A 17,864-nucleotide genomic window follows, 5' to 3' on the forward strand; every position below is an offset into this window, starting at 1 on the left:
ATAACAAGGTCTAGAGCTGATGCTATTTTCTATCTTCTTTTTACCATTCCCATACTCCCAAAACTAAACACATGTAGCTTCAGCACCTAAATGGAGCTCCAGAGTAACTCCTCAGAGCACATGCACCCATCAGTGCTCCATGGTGACAACGATCTTGTCATGAAAGCTGAGACAGATCAGCTTAAGTCTCAAGGGCACAAGCATTTTCACACTATTTGTTACTAATTAAAGTCTAGTAGCTTCTCTTTTCCAGCCTCTCAGGTCACACTTACGCAACAGCAGCTTCCAAATTAAGTCATAGGCATGTAGATCTGAAAGAGTTTCCCATCCACAGCTCCCTCTCCACCTAACTACTCACCACCATCCTTTTTCAGGCTAGGACTTCCTTAAATATTATGAACATCTGAATTAAGGTACATGAATCAGACAGCTTAGCACTTACTACTTTGAGAAAAATCCATTTTTGAAGGAAAAAGGTTTTGTAATAGGCATATGGGTTAAAGAGAGAGGGAAGGATAATAATCATCTATAGGCTGACTGCAATAATTTTTCTTTAAGTAGAAGAATAGGAACCAGAAGAAATACTTTAGCCTGCTCAGGTGCACAGCTGTGAAAGTCTCAGTTCCACCTACAGTAGTTTTCACTGAGCAGATAAACACGGGGAAGTTGTTGTGAACCTCTGTTGTAGTGATCTTGAACCACAAATGAACAAATGCACCACACAGTCCAATTGCTGCTATGGAGCCTCCGGGTTATCACTTAAGGGTGTTATGCAACTTTATCCACAAAGCCTGTTTTGAACTTTAGTGTGTCTTATTCCTACCATAGACACAGAGATTAAAACCAAGATGGCTGCAAAAGAGGCAAGAGCATTTTTCCCTTTAAATTAGGCAGAAGTCACTAGGTTCTTATTTCAGAATTACAGCAATGCAGATTAGAAGGGATATCCCCACATCATCTTGTCACTTTTTATTGAAAGAGTTAAAAGCATGAAGCTTTTTCAGACTAGCCTGATATTAACTTTTTTTTGTTGCTTGTTTTAGCAATGCTGAATTTAAGTAATTATTTTCAGAATTAATTCATTCCAAATATCATTAGTGAAACAGATTGTGTGCACCTTGTCTTCATGCAAAGAAAACCTTGATTTTTAAGCATTTGACACTGGTCTTCACATTAAACCAAAGATACCAGTCTCCTACAACTGCCTGTGCTATAGACTTTCAGAATCTTGAAGTATTCCTGCACTGGCATCCTTCTTTCTATAGAACATGTCCTCATAAACACAGAGGGAAACATTAGGCATTTAAGGACTGTTCTATTTCCGCCACACATCATTATGTTTTCACTGCACTTAGAACTTAAGGAAGGTCAAGCCACATGACACAAGTGTTGCCAGAGCATGCACATCAGAGAGTTAGTCTGGGTAGAAAAAGGTGGAATTATTTCCCAGTTGGTTTCATTTTAAGTAACATTCCCTCCACTATGTAGTCCCCCACATACTTCTCCTCGTTCTATAAGTCATCAAGCTTCTTGACATTTACACAAACTGTTAGCTCCCACCCCTCTCCCAATTACTTCTTTTCTGATGCCAGCTGCTACTCACAAAACAAGGCAGCGTTCCATGGATGTCAGCATCTTGCCAAATCAGCCCTGACTCATCAGTCAGCACTCGGGGATGTCACCCAGTCAGAAGCACTACTACAACTCTGGCACTTGGCAGCACTCCTTCCCTCACAGCAAAACTTGCTACTGCTTCACCCATTTCAGCTTCAAACCCAGAGGAACAGAGCTGCCTCTCCAGGAACGCACCCACACACAGTCACTGCCCAGTGGTTTGTCACTCAGCAAAATGAAACAGATGTCTCTATGAACGAGCCAACAGCACATCCCAAGAGGAAAAAAAAGCACAAACCTGTCTGTGCAGCCAGAGCCCCTTCTGACAGCTCTAGCAAGACTCCAGGAGCTATATGCCACTGCCTCAGCTTGCTTAACACTGCTGCTTTGGTCTTTTCCACATACTGCAGGAAACTGAAGGGAATCACACCTTTAATCAGTTTAAGGAAGAAGTGACTAGATGCAGCTGCCTGCAGCCCCACAAACATGCTTTTTCACTCCTGTACTAACCTAAGTGCCCAGTGCCAGGTGGGAAGCTCCCTGTGCTCTAGTCCACAGTGGTCTTTCCCAAGTGGAAAGACCTTTTCCACTCCACATGGCCAAGATACAACTATGAATTTGACAGCACTCCTCCCCTTTATCATATACTGTTAAAGATCAGCTACAAGCCACACAGCGAAGCAGCTGCTATTCTGCTGCAAGAAATAGTCATAATAAGCAGAATTAAGTGCCCTGTGGGCAGAGGTCTCGAGAAAGCAAGAAAAGCCAACACCACTGCCTTACTAGCCTTAAAGGTTTGCAAGTATTTGCAGTTCTCTCAATGACTCAACTATTACCACAACTCAAGCGAACTTTGTTTGGCTTTGTCACCATTTTTAACATTTAAGACAACAAATGCCTGCATAAAAACATTATTATTTTCATCTTAAAATACCTTAGAGTTTGCAAGAAAATAGCAAAGGACTACCGATATTTTAATTCTACATGCCCAGCAGAAATTTAGCCTCAAGTCATTTTTTAAAAAAATTCTTTCATATATATGCTACAAGTTACAGCAAATATCACTAACAGCGTAAAAATGCTCAAGGTAACCTCTTCACTTCTTAGGAATAAGTTAGAGGCTTAAGAACCTTCCTTTAAGACAAAAAGGTAAGCCTTTTAAATTTGAGACCTCCTGGGCTCAAAGAGGCAGGAGATGCAAAACCACAATCCAGACTGCCCTTTATAAACATGTCTTTATACCTGCCCATGTTCACTGTGCTTCACAAAAGCGTGTGAAGCTTTCCTATTGCTTCTGTGTCATTACAGCCAACCAGTATGGAAACATAACCTCCTTATGTCAGAGAAAAGCTTACAGCATCAAGAAGTCAACATATTCATATTCATGAATCAGCTTAAAGCAATCATGCCATTCTGGACTAAGCAAAGAGCTTTTTCCCACTTTCATTTCTTCCCTCTCAGCCCCAATACACAGGCACCTCCTACCAAATTAGGCCATCTGGTCGCTTGACAGCTGTAAATAGCAAGCAGTCAGTTAACATTGTTCAGGAGATGAACAATTCCACAGCATTTGCAGGTGAAGTTACAATAACCCTATGGGTTAGTTTTGTGCTGTCTTTTTGTTTTGTTTTGTGTTTTTTTAATCTTAGAAGGTGAAAGAATTGAGTAGTTGTGCTCAATAATTGTCATTAAACAAATTTCTTAGCCTAGCTTTAGCCCACCTGCCCTCATCCTCCCCACTATGATATTAACAACAAATCATATATTCAATTAGCTATGTATCTGTTGTACCAACAATATAGAAAGAGCTTAAAGTAAAAAAAAAAAAAAGGGGGATTTGTTTAGAACTCTGAAAACTGCTTAAGGTAGTCAGGAATTGAAAATCTAATAAAAATTTCTGGTTAAAAAGGATAAAAAACACTAAATATAAATTAAAAAGAAACAGTATAAGACATTTTAAAATCTAAATTAAAAAGAAACAGTGTAAGACATTTTTAAATCTATATACTGGATTTTAAACATTAAATTAACTTGATAATATTTTTAATACTTACGGTTACTTTGTTATTTTTTTTCTTGGACTAGGTGAGCGAAAAATTTGATTTATCAGAGTTAAGCTTTCCAAAGTTCATACTGATGGTGAGGAGACTAGAATACGAAAGATTAAGGTAACCCTAAACATAATGGTTACTGTTAGTGTAATCCACCAAAAAAAAATCAAAGAAAAAAGAACTACACAATTTAATAGAAAGAAGTTTACAGCTGTTCTGTAACACACCAATAAATAACAACAGCATGTCAGTGTATTCTAGGTTTACAGAAAAAATATTAAGTATTAAACTAAAGGTCTAACATTAATCTATCAAAATCTGCTTAGAATGTAAGGAGTCTTTTCAACCAAAGCAAAATATCTAGCCTGAACTTACACTACACTTTGGCAAATATCAGCATAAAAATTTACTTTTTAGCAATGATTCACTCAATAAACTTTTTTAAGCTGACATGTACATACATATTGTATGTACAATATGTACATACATATATATGCCTCTTTCATACATATTGCATTTCACATAATAAAAGCATGTATCTAGACAGCCTGATTTTTAACAACTTTCATGCAGTTAAATTTAAAATAATGTCTTCCCCCTCTGAAAATAATCACTGAATAAGTAGATGTCAAATTCCCCAACAATGTTTCCTCCACATTCCCAAAATTCATCAGTAACTAGCATGCCCTCTATTACTATAGCCTCAAGCCCAAGCCATAGGCAAAGACACCAGATACATTTTAATAGAACCCAGTTCTCCTTGAAGTGAGCTTCGGGATCCCAGAGCCAAACACTCCTCTCATTCCTGAACCATGGATAATGCCAGCCTGGGAAATTACAGTTTATTCCACTCATAGTCACCTCAAGAATAAGACCAAATAAACAGACTTCAGTTTTTTCTCGACAACCCTTCTTCAGATATATTACCATCCCAAAAAATAGGATTAGATTCAACTCTCAAGTATTCTGCAGGAAATAAACCTAAAGAACCTATGAGTTTCAGTAACCTACCTACAACTGCTATTAATGAAATTAAGACTGCAAGTGCAATTTCTCAGAGGCAAGTGTCACTCAACTACCTTCTTTGTAGCTTCACAGGGTACTATCCATGATTCATGGAAGGCAACCACTTCTATCATTTACAGCATAAAATCGTAAGCCAAACTTCTCAAAAAACACACACAGCCATTTTTCCTTCACATTAATCCTGATACTGTCTTATGCACATCATATATGTTCCAGTAGCATTTTCCAGTTTTATTTTCTAATGACCTCTCAACAAATATGGAAGTTTCATGTTATCCATCAAATGCCAGTGCTGATTCAGATTCATCTCAAGAGATGCTACTTACAATGAATATAACTAGCATAAATAATTTGTGCAAACAGCTCATTAATAGGACTTTGAAAAGAAGTGAAGAACTATGTAAAATGCTAAGCATGAACTGCAAGTAACTGATGTCATTCAGATAAAAAATCTGTTTTGGTTCATCTGCATGTCTACTCCGGAGTGTAAATTTGAAGCATTAGAGACCAAAAAAAAAAAAAAAAACTACTAGGCAAACAGCTCAGTATTCCTTCCCTCTTCCCAGTCCATCCATACAATTATCTCCAGACAAGTACTTCATACACAAGGTTTATTTTCTGCATACAACTATTTTGATTATTAACATTAATTTTGCAAAACTTTAATGGCACATCAGCAGATGTTCTTTTCAGAGGATTTCACAACATCCCATCTTAATGGTGAAGCAGAGGAAGAGCCTAATTGTCCTTAATCCTCTATTCAAAATAGGTTAGATGAAATCCTCTTTGGACTGAAGCAAAGAGATTAGCGAGTGTCACCAGGAAAAAGAAACATTATTCCCCCCCCTCACCATGACCCGTATCTAGGTGAGCTTAATGATTAATGAAGGAAACAGATTCTCCTATTTCAAAAAGGGAAATTAGTCTACAGGGAAAGGCAAAAAAAAAAAAAGGAAAATGCTTCTATGAAATCTCCAAATTTTAAGCTTCCATGCTAGTAGTAACAACAAGGATGATGTAAATAAGAAGCACACCAAAACACACATTCCCAGTATGCCTTAGTAATCAGAAAAAAGCTCATATGAAACCCCTTTTTTTTTAATACCAATACACATCTGTATCCCTGGTAAATCTTGGCATATTTTTTAGCATTGCTAAATAAATAGCACACAATTTAGGGAAGCACATGTGCACCCATCTGCACATGAATGGATATAGATGCAGATAGAGAAACAAAGAGGGAAATAGGTGGTATCTGGAGAAGCAATGCAGAACACAGGTAACAAGAAAAAAAACCAACCCCACAACACAGTCATTACAAGCTTCTGTTCACACCCAGTTTTCTTCCTCTGACACAATAATTTTGTTACCTGGAAGCATTAATGTACCCTTACAACTTCTTGCTATGGGAAAGGTGGACTATACTCTCATCCCTGTCCCAAGAAAGGATGAATGCACATAGAAATTAACATCCAGATCCACCTAGATACCTAGGTGATTCATCAGCCTATGGTCTTCTGTGATCTTCCAAACAAAAGAAATTACTGGGCCACTGGCCTCAGTCTCTTATAACAATCCAAGCTAGCCTGCCAGTTTCTTCCTAAAAAGAGTAATATAGTATCACAAATACTCAATACTTTCAAAATTAAAATCAAAGTTAAATTAAAAACAAAAAAACAAATAAAACCCTTCCAATGATGACTCAAGAGTCTGTGCCACAGGCTTCTCAGAGTCACTACTGAGAGGGCAGAAAAACAGCTTGTGTACATGTGATATAGGATAAGAAACCCTGGTTTGCCTCATCTACCTGCAGCTGTTGCCATGGTAATTATAGCAGAGAAGATAATAGCATTCCAGTGTCATTTTGCTTCACAGCTCAGGATGAACTTCTGCTGAAATGTCCCTCAACAATTATAAAAATAATACATTATCCTGTGTAATGGTAAGCCACTAGAATAAGCAGAATTATTCTGGAAAAAATATAATCTGTCTTAAAAGACTAGGAGGAGAGGCATGATATTTTGCTCAAACAACAACAACAAAAAAAAAAGCCTAAGAAAAAAAACAAAGGAAAGAACCCGATAAAGTTGAATCCAGTTGCATAACAGGTTCTAAAACATCTGCTCAGTCTTCTCTGCAACAGTTTTCTCTTGTTTCTGCTCCCTGACGCACATGGCATGCAGCAGGCATCCCATCGTAAATCCCGCTGCAGCGCTTCAGAAACCACAATGGGTTTCCAGTCACACTTAAACCTAGTTTTATTATGTCCATCTCAACACCACAAACAGTAGCCATGGTGTTTGTGGAATACTTCACTTGCCAGCCCAGTCACCATTTTCTGAGTGCTGTGTGACCACTACCGTATGACACAAGAAAAAGAATCAACAAGAAATGGTGATCAGAGATGTTAAGCTATAAACATGCTACGTAGGCCTTTGTCCTCTTCCATTCCCAAAAATAATTTTCAAAAGGCTTGCAGAACTGATACTCAGTGGTGCTTGAGAAAACACATAAAAGAAGAACAATATTAAACTTTTTTTTAAATCAAACATGTTATCAAGAGACAAAAGCAGTTATACAGTTCTCATCTCAGGATTTTTGATGCTAAAAAAAGATCAAAACTTCTTGATCTATTTTCAGTCACTGAAACAGTTCTACAATTTAGATGCTCCAAAAGCAATGTTTTCTACTATCATAGAACATCTGATGAGTGCAAATGAGTAATATTTTGTAGCCAATAGCAACCAGCATGTAATATGTACACTGACTTCCTGTAAGTTAACTGTTTTACATATGCAAGGTCCTATTTTCATTTGTTTATTCTCAAAAGAAGAAGGAAATTGTGTTTTTCTTGTGTAAATTAGTTAATTGATGGAGCAGGGGGGAGGGGAAAAATCAGAGCTCAATAAATTATCCTTGTTTATTGCCCTTCAGCAATAAATAATTGATGGGGGAAGGGGGGGAAGGGAGAATATCTGGGCGCTTTTTGAGCATCAGATAATAGTGAAATATCTTTAGGGTACATTACAAACCAGAGTGAACACAAGACTCACTACCAGTATGACGAGCTAAATTTGCAGGAGTGCCAAATTCTGTCAGCCACAGTCAACAGAATTAACTTCTTAGTAAAGCTTTGAAACTTTGCCTTTTAAAAATAACTTGCTGAAAAGTCAGCAGGAAGCACTCCGATACAGATAACCACCCCCCAAAAAATAAGAGAAAATGGTAATTAGACAAATAACAAAGCAATGGTGCTTAGGGAAACAGGAATTCAAAAGTTACTTGTGCTGTTTGATGCCCTCTGTTGAACCTTCCACAGCAGGAAGAACTGGTACCTGCAGTGAAGCAGAGCTGAGAGATAGGAAGCACCTCAAGTTTCAAAAAACATTATGACACACAGACTTGCACAAGAGATAACAAAAATGGATTACATACCAGGAATAGACACAAACCCTTAAGAGCTGCAAGTTACTAATCGTTTACCCATGAATACATGTATAGATCCTACAGAGAGCATCTTTTGTACACTCAACACAATCGTCAGACAAACTGCCATACCAATGTGTTTATATACAGCTTAAAACAGCTTCAGATTTTGTTAAATTATACCTCTGAACTTAGGAACAAAACATAACACTTTTGACTTACTTGCCTAGGAAGAAAACTGTTTAACAGGAACATTGACTAAGAAACAGACAGCACCAGTTTAATATTCATCTGCAAGACTGCAAAGGAGGCTGAATAAATTCAGAAGCAAAACCAAGAACCAAACACTCTCATATTAATAAACTAAATTTAGATTAAAAACAATAGGTGATCTGAAACACTTGACAAATGGATTGTCCTTTAAGACACAAATGACTATAAAGTACCAAGGCTTACAATTTCACCAACTTTCAGATCAAAGCAGTTATCAACCTCTACTACATCAAAGTTAGATAAATAAATGAACTCAAGTTCAGTATTAATTTATATCTACTAAGACTACATACACAAGTAAAATACTTAAGAAATATAATTAGAAAACAGGTTTAGAATTATAATGCCAATCAAAAGCAACAGTCATCTAAGTCAACGACAAAAAGTCACAGATTGTCACAAAAATTAGTTAAGAACTTCCTAAAAATCCCTACCATAACTTCCTGGTTAGGCTAGTCAAATGTCTTTTCAAACTACGATTAAAGTTGACTCATTTCTACAAATGTGAAAAATAGAGCGCCCATTTGAAAATTGAATTTATTCCAGCCTCCCAAAAAAAGAGATTTTTCGGAAATACCTGCACAACTAATAGGCCAGCAGCTCGCCAGAGACCAAAGCTGTAGTAAATCACTGCTCCTTCTAGAAACACATCTTACCTGCTACTACCTTCATTTAGAGATACTTAGGCAGGTAATAAGTACTTAAGATGCAGATTTGTAATCCTAAAGTAACAAGAGAACCTGAAAGAGGAGAAGCAGTAAAGTAGCAAGATCTCTAAATATGCTACGTAACACAGGCAAAACTCTTCAGTAATACAGACCTCTGACCCAGTAGCATTTACTGTACAACCCAAAGCCATCAACTTGGGCAGGAGCTTTAGTGACCAGGGCCAGCTGTCTTACAAACACAGAACAGACTGTCACCATAGGCGGCAAGATGTTCAGCAACCATTTAGTGTCCAAACAGGCATGTGCTGAAGAGCAACATCTTCCCACTTTGCCCAGATATAGTCAAATCAACAATATTCAAGAATATCCAAATCCATGTTCAGCCATGAACAGCTACAAAAGACATATGCCCATGTTTTATTAAGGAAAGTGTTCATTTGGTGAAAGATGTCACCAAAATGTGCTTAAATATTATTAACCAACTTTCACCTATGATGAGGACAGACTTCAGAAGTCATATCACCAGCAAAAAATAAGTGATCAGAGAAGATTAAAGCAGCTGCATTAACACAGACAGAACAGATCACCTAATGATATCCACAGTGTCCCAAATAATTTAACTACAAAACAGAAGCTAATCTGGTATGGAGGCAGTTTTAATCGCCATCATATGCTTGGCTTTTTTCCTCTAAATAGTGTACTGCTTAATATAAAACTAACAAGTTTCACTTGTTACTAAGCAGGTTCTGCATGACACTTCCAGGATACCCCATGCTAATTCTGTATTCTCTGGCTGTGCAGCTGCCCTCCCTGGGGTAAGACATATCCTCTGGGGAATCCAAGGAGAAGGCAATGAAGCATTTCGTCTGATGCAAAAGCAACATCTATAAAAAAGGTTCTATTTTTATAGAGTATGTGACAAAAAAGTGTAGTCTTACCTAGTAATGTTCATACTACCCACACACAGCCATTATTTCCATTAATTCGGAAATAATAACAATTTTTTTGTGTCAAAGTTTATCTTATTTATCTTAATGCAGAAGACTCGTCCAGTTCCTCTAATTCCATGTAGAAGCAAAGCTGTATATTAGGGTGTTTCTACTTTGTTACTTAAAGATGCCTCTAACAGAGATCATACACATTCTAAAGCAGTAAAACATAGAGATTAACCTCAATAGACACAACTAAGAAAATTACAATGCTGCTTATCAGCTTCCAAGGGATTTACAAAACCGAACTTCATGTCAGCTGTACTGCAGTGAAACAAACACTTTTTCTGTAAAAAAGTTATTTTTCACCATCAGTCCTGTATATTGAGTATGGCTGCAGGAATGGTTACAGGAAGCAAGAGGTGAAGTGAAAAGAACCCAAAATTTGCAGGATGATCTTAAGAGACAGAAAAAAAGAACGTCAATTTAAAAATTCTGTAAGATAAAGACAATTCCCTCTGTCTTACTAAGAGACTACAACATCTCTTGGTGAAAAGATATGAAGTACAGTATGACTAGTATGCTGAACATATATTTTATTCAACCCACATCACTAAACTCTTCAATGCCTCAAAGATACAAAAAGGACACTCAATGCAGGTGAAACAGAAAACATCTGAAAATGCTAACCAGGAAGCTGACAGCACCCAGTCATTGCTATTCTTCCACAGGGCCTTGGAAATACGTGCCCTGATTTTGCACTGCTTCAGGACAGAAACTGTCCAGCAAAGGAAAGAGAAATGGGAGGGAACTTCCCAATCACAACAAACCCTCTAGTATTTAATTTATGCCTTTATGCCCCACAACAAACAGGACCAAGAAAGAAAAGTAATGACAAAGAACTGTTAGAAACTATCCTACTAGAAGTTTCCATTAGTACATCACATCCCAACTGTTTGTTTTACTGAGATCATAACATAAGAGCTCCGAGCTAACCCAGCACTTCCAGATGCAGCAGCCAAGGTTTCTGCATAATCCAGAGACCAGTCTTTCTCTAGGAAGGACCTGCAACTGAACAAGTCCAGCAGACTTGCAGAACAAAAATTCATAGTTCCAAGACCCTAGTCATGAAACAGTTTTTGTATTGACTTAAACTAAACCCAAGCTTCAGCTTACTTTGAAATAAACACAAGATGTAACTATCCACTCCAGCTCTCCCACAGAAGAGTCGCTGTCTTGTCTCCCTTATTAAAAGCAGTTTGGAAAGCGGTAGGCGCATCTACATCTGTGTGCCTGGCTGCTGCACACAGAGCTTTGGTGAACAACTCTGGAGTGATGTACCTAACACGCACGTCTGCTACCCATGCAGAGCAGTCAGTTTCAGGCCCAGCAGTCAAAACTAGTACTTTTTATTTTCACTGCTGCAGATGTGCAGAAGTAGTTGAACCATAGAGATGCAAAAGAGAAAGAGACAAGAAAAACCATGCAGCACAAACGTAAGGCTGCCAGATCTCAATAGTCTCCACTGTAATGAACACGAATTTTCTTACAGCACCTTTTCCTTAAAATTATGTTTCCGTGGAAGAAAGGTTTCAAAGTTAAGACACTGAGCAAAAGCAAAATAAGAAGCAACAGGTGAAAATATACAAGGTAGCATGGACCATCCTAGGCAATTACCTAGGCAGAGCCTATCAGCATACACACAATCCAGAAGGCAATAGGAAGCCTTCTTTACATGGGATATAATAATGTTTCACTTATCTTTTAAACTGCTGCGTTAGTCTCATCAGCAGTGCAGGAGGGTGGTGACAGTCAACAACTCAAGAGCTCAAGCTCCTTACTTTTAACATACTGTCTTCTTATGTATCTTTACTGCAGCTGCTCTCAAGCCCACTTCCTTCATATCTGATGCCTAAGCCTACCTTGGAAGAGGTCAGCAACAATGTTATGCACAAGCAATTAAACAGTGTGCTTGCTCTGTGCAAAATGAACACGTCATTTGTACAGGCTCCAGATGCAAGCACACACAGATAAAGAAATCTTAAACTAGATCCAACAGTTAGATCAGCACTGACAGATCTCTGCACCCGAAGTGATCTACCTCCTTCCAAAGAGACCTCAGCACAACTTGCCTGGTCTTTACATCCATAGAGACCATTGCTTCTCTTATACCTCATTATTATTGCTGCTACACATTATTTAGAGTACTCCTTTTCTTAGGACTGCTTTCTAAAGATCCATACACACATAGCTGTTTTTAATACTCACCTCTCTACTCTCTCCTCATCCCACATCTACTGTATTGTAAATCAGAAGAAAAAAAAGTATGGATTTTCATCTTTGCTACTTTTCTTCATTTATACTTTTAAAATACATACTTCAGCCTGTATTATGTGGACACAGCTCTTGGCACACACAAAACTAAGTGTATTTACTGTAAGTGAGGAAATGTGAGTGCTCTGACCAAGGCAAAAGTACTTCCTGCATAAGAAGAAAAGCTATTTGTATTTGAAAATTCCTATTATCTCTCCCTATCTTCTAAAAATTACTTCTATGCCCAACAGCAGAAATTTGCCATTTCCTAGTATTGGTGGGCCCCATGCCGTGTACTGAACAACCCCACACTTACAGGCATCCAGCTGATCTACTTATACCATTATCCTGAGCATTTATTAGGGGTTCCATGGAACTGGAGCTGCACTCACTGACGCACCCCAGCCAACACTTGGACCCCACTCTATCTAATACGCTGCCGAGTAGCTCTCTCGGGCAGTGTGGATGGGTTTCCACACGCTGACCAACAAACCACATCTGCCCTCTATTCCCGGAGCGCTCTCAAGTCTGGCGTGTTTGAGTCTTACTACGCACACCTACAAAAACTTGGGACTCGTCCGACCATTCGTCAGTATACTTAAACTGTACAATTCCACAAAAAAAAAAAAAAGAAAAAAAAAAGAAAAAGTCGCTTGGCTGAAACAACACAGGGAAGAGAAAGGGAATAAACAAACCAAAAGCAAACAGATATATGTAAAAAACCAAAAATAAAACCTGGAGAGCTGGATGTTTTCTCTGCCCTGCTAACCACGCATCGCAGTACGCTGTGAGTTACAGTGCCCTGAACTCAGGTCAAGCCGCCGAGGTTCAGCGAAGGGCAGTCCCGTGGGGCGGGCGGGCTGCGGGGAGCGCACGGCACCCGGTGCCGCCGCTGCTGCATCCCCGCTTGCACCGGGCATCACGTGCAGCGGCCCCGAGGCTCCCCGGCCGCCGAGCCGGTCACGGGACCGCCCAACTCCTGACCGAGCCCTTCCCGCGAGCCCGAGGCCACGGCGGGGGCTGCCTCCCGCCCGGGGTCGAGCGGCACCGGCGGTACTCACGTATCGGCTCACAAGGGTCCGCAGGAGGCTGCAATCCATGGCGGGCGGGCGGCTCAGGACCGCGCCGTCTGGTGCTCGCCGGTGCCGCCGGGCTCCCTGGCTCGCCTCCTCACTTGCCACATGCAGAGAGCCGCGCTCGCCCCGCCGGACCGCTGTGACGCCGGCCCGGCGCTCGCCGCCGTCCCCCGGCTATGCCATGTGCTCGCCGCCGCCGCTGCGGCGCGTCGCCCCACGGCCCCGCATGCCCCACGCCGCCGTCGCCGCCGCTACAGTCCCGCCGAGGGCAGGCGGAGGGGACTGCGCCGCCGGGATCGCCCTCCCGCCCCCGCCCGCTGCGCTCTGCCCGCCGCGCGCGCCGCCCAGGGCTTTATCCGGCGGGCGGGGCCGGGGCCGCCCCCGCGCCGCTCCCCCCGCCCGGCCCCGCTCCTGGCGCGCGCGCGCGCGGGCCCGCCCGGTACCGGCCCGGCCCCCGCCCGGCGCGCGCCGCTCTGATCGCGCCGGGCGGCCCCGGCGGCGCGCACGTCACGCGCGGCGGGCACGCGCGCGCCGGCGGCCGTGCCCGCTTCCCGTCCCGAGCGTCCCGTCCCGCGCGCGGCTCCCGGAGCGGCCGGTACCGGCTCCCGGCGGGGGCAGGCGGGAAACCTGCCCGTGCCTGGGAATGGGGTGGGAACACTGGCGTGAGCCAGTGCATTGTGCCGGAAGCACTGGAAACTGGGAGGGGAGGGGAAACTTAGGGAGAAGCCAGAGAGTAAAATTGGGTGCGTTGGGAGGGAACTGGGAGCGCTGGTGGAGAGCCAGGGAGTGGCACTGGGGGTAGTGGGAGGGAACTGGGAGCACCGAGGGTAGCCGTGAGCCGATACTGGGAGAACTGGGATGGCACGAGAGCACGGAGTGAAAGCCAGGGAGTGATGCTGGGAGCACTAAGGGGAGTCCGTGCATGGTTCTGGGAGTACTTATAACTATAGAATGGATTGGCTTGGGTTGGAAGGGACCTTAAAAGATGGATCAAGGTCTAATCCCCTAGCTATGGGCACGAGAACCGTGGTGGGACAGGGGTGGAGCTAGGGAACGTTGCAGGGATCACTAGGGCGAGGCGGGAAGTGATACTGAGAGTACAGGGAGGAAACTGGGAGCGATGGAGGGATGGGCGATACTGGGCGGGCACGGGGAGCGCCGAGGAACGACAGGCGGTGGTAGTGGCTAATCCCCGCGCCCCGCCCTCACCTGCGCCGCGCCCCGGGCGGGAGGGAGCGGCCGCCGCGCCCTTCCGGGGCGGAGGTGCCCGCGGCGGGACGGCGCCGACCCCCGCCCGCCCCGGCGCCTCCCGGGGACGCTGCCTCGCCGTGCCGGTCCGGCGGAGCCCGGCGTGCCTCCTCCGCCCGGCCGCGGGACGGGCTGCCAGAAGCGCCGCGGGGTCCGAGCTGCGCTGGGGCGAGCCCCGCTCCGCCCGGCCCGGCGGCCGAGGAGCGGCGGCGCTGGGGCGCAGCTCCGCGGGGACAGGCGGGACCGACCCCGCCTGCGAGCGCGGCAGGAACAGACTGAGAAGCCTCTGTGCGGTGACAAGCCCAAACATCGCAGCCCTGCTAAGCCCGCAAACAGTAGAAATTACTTGGTGGTGAAGGGATAAGCAGAACTCGGCAAAAAATGCGCACGAAGGACAAGTAGAAGTGCATCATTAGTTCCCCCCCCCCCTTTTTTTTTTTTCCTAGATGCCTAAAACAACACCTTTTAGGTATTTAGGCCTTTGTTTTCTGCAGCTGTTGTTTTTTCACACCGAGGAACTCGCTCAAGTTTGCAGGAATCTTTTACCTAGTCTCAGGTTACTCTCTACAACTTCACATAGAATGAAAGCTCTAAACCAAATACTTTCTCAAAATCAATTGAAAATTATTAATTTTATAAAATTTAATCTTTTACTAAAAAGAGTCGATTTTTAGCAAAATCTGAATTGGATGTTTATGAAAATCCATTCCATCCTTAGCAGCAGTCACATTAGCTATCCCTTATTTTCCAGTTCGTGGCTAAAACAATGAAGATTATGCTTATTTTGGCTTTTGTTTTGTCACAATTACGTAGCTCTCTGGACACCAAATATTCTACCACAAAGAACACACAAATTTCTAGTACAACAAACATGTAGAAAAAATAGAAATTGAACTATTTGAGATCATTCCATAAATACTAAGAGAAAGAACATATGACTGTTTCTTTACAGGTCACCTTTAATGTAGGTGCATTTTATAAATTCAGCAGTTTTTATTGCTGGTTAGATTGCAAAATGTATAATTTAATGCACACTAAGTGCACTGTGGTCAAGCTAATGTTGCTGTTCAAACTCTAAGGGGATGTTGGTCTAAACACCAGTTTTCATCTTTGTTACAACTAATAATTTATATTCATTTTGCAGCACCTCCCATTTTCATGTTCCTATTTACAGACCTAACACTTCTGTGACATAGGTTTCTGTACTTGCATTTCAGCTTCAAGAAATCATCATTGAAATTGAAAGGTGAAAATAAAAAAAAAATCCATGAAATAACAGGATTTTTTTCTCAAAATTAGCAATTCTGCATGAATTAACACAAAACTTCCTTATTTTCTGTTTATTTACAAGAACACTTACATATTAAAATCATATGTGTGCATGTCATCAGTCTTCAGGAAACTAGTTTATTATCAAGAAAAAACTACAGAAGAACTTCATGAACATAAAATGATAGTTTCAAAACAAACAGATTGCAAAGCTGTAACAGGAAATTGTTTCCATTGCATTTTAGCATACCTCTCTGTCTAGCTATTCTAATTTCAAAGAATTCAGGGAATATTCATATTTTGTAATATTTTTTTCAAGTTATTCAGCTTTTATTCAAACAGTACCATTATTCAATCCAATCTTTGTAATGGCATTGTTTCTTACCTGGGTTTGGAGTGAAAGCAAATTTTCAAATTATGGAGAAAGTTGCTTTGTAAAGTTTTCTTTCTTTTAATACTTTCAGTAGTTTCTTTCATTCAGATGCTGCAATCTGTTTTTTTCACTTCATTGAGTGTCCCTGTGCCATGCCCACGTTACTTGGTGCACCTCATGGAGCATCTCTGAAGGGAAGGAAGTTCACCTGCTGAGCTGGGAGCAGTTAACAACAGTTCAGTTCTAAGCATGACCATCATGGAGATATTGCTGAAATCCTTGCTGTTTACTCAGCTTAGGTAGCCAAGGTGAGGCTGCAAGAAGCATTTTGCTCAGATCCAGAGTCTGGAAACAATTCATAGGTGTACATTGGCTGCATTCCCTGAGGTGAAAGGGGACCAAAAAGCTCCTGTCCTCACTGACTTTCAATCCAGGGCAAGTGGACACACAGATACAGCCATTTCCAGGCTGCTGCTCAAGCAGTGCTGAACCATTTTTCTGCCCTTCCCTACACTGCCAGGAAAGAGAGAAAATGAGCACGGCTGGGTTCTGGGCACATACTGCGGTGAAATCCCATGCTACATTAGCCCTTTGTGCCCATATTTCCACAAAAAGGGCAAACACAGAAGATAGCACTGGTAGGACACTGAAGGTTGGCACAGGACCTTGCCAACTGAGCCATGTTTGTGCACAGCACACATATTCGACTTTTGGAGTGACAAGCTTTTCCAGGGTCAGTGTGCAACTGAGGAGGGTGTTGAGGTCACACTTCTGACTTAGGTACATCAAATCTGCCTAAGTCAGGCTTAAGGTGCCTGAGTCCTTTATTGGATCTATCCTAAAGTGACCTGCTGAAGGTCACGTTGTAACTTAGCAGTCAAGCCAGATGAGGAGCCTTGATCTTACTGGTCATGGATCTGTTCTGCCTATTATGCAATGTTTCACTTTTAAGCAATTTATTAAACTAATCATCTTTGTCTTTGGTAATGCCATCACATTTATTTCACTACTCCTTTCTCATTTTAAAAATGCCTAAAATTACCTGTATTTTCTAAATTTCTTGTGTCTTTTCTGACTGCAGATTTGACCTTCTGTTCCATTGCTCTCTGTTTCTCTTTCCTATTCTGATTGATTCCTTGTGATCCATTACTAACCTTTCAGGATACTGCTACCTGCCCAACTGAATTAACACATTCTCTAGATCTTACTACTTACCACAGAATCTCACACCCCTCCTGATTTACTTACTGTGTCAGTACAGCTCTCCTTGAAACATCACACTCATTCTATAATAGCATTAAAAATCAGGGTGAATATGTTAGTGTGCAAAAGATATACTTTTCTTATATACAGATGTATTTTCTATTACTTTTCAACCCTTATTAAGTAACTTGATTTCATCATTGCAGTGAAAATGTTGAGACTGGTCCAAGGGCAGCAGCTCACTACGTGCTGGATTCTCTTCTTGAGGCAGTAACAGATATTTTGCAGTTTAGTCCAAATTGACTTTTGAAGGTGGGAAGGCAGAGTTTAAAGCTGGGCTCCACAGTTCTCACAAGCTTGCTGGTGATACAATATAAATGGACAACATGGTAGAC

At 41.8% G+C, this 17,864-nt stretch overlaps 1 protein-coding gene across 6 annotated transcripts in view; it reads right to left on the reverse strand.

Moving 5' to 3' along the window:
• ATP11A (ATPase phospholipid transporting 11A) overlaps positions 1 to 13,766 on the reverse strand; it is a 118,072-nt gene extending 104,306 nt beyond the window's left edge. For all 6 annotated transcript variants that reach the window (XM_030279950.4, XM_030279944.4, XM_030279937.4 and 3 more), the window contains exon 1: positions 13,362 to 13,766. In XM_030279950.4, the coding sequence (XP_030135810.1) occupies positions 13,362 to 13,400 (39 nt within the window). In that variant the 5' untranslated portion in view covers positions 13,401 to 13,766. The remainder of the gene's footprint in view (positions 1 to 13,361) is intronic.
• Between the last annotated feature and the right edge of the window lie 4,098 nt (positions 13,767 to 17,864).

The sequence above is a fragment of the Taeniopygia guttata genome, chromosome 1 (genome assembly GCF_048771995.1).
Source record: "Taeniopygia guttata chromosome 1, bTaeGut7.mat, whole genome shotgun sequence".
In the NCBI taxonomy this organism is placed as follows: domain Eukaryota; kingdom Metazoa; phylum Chordata; class Aves; order Passeriformes; family Estrildidae; genus Taeniopygia; species Taeniopygia guttata.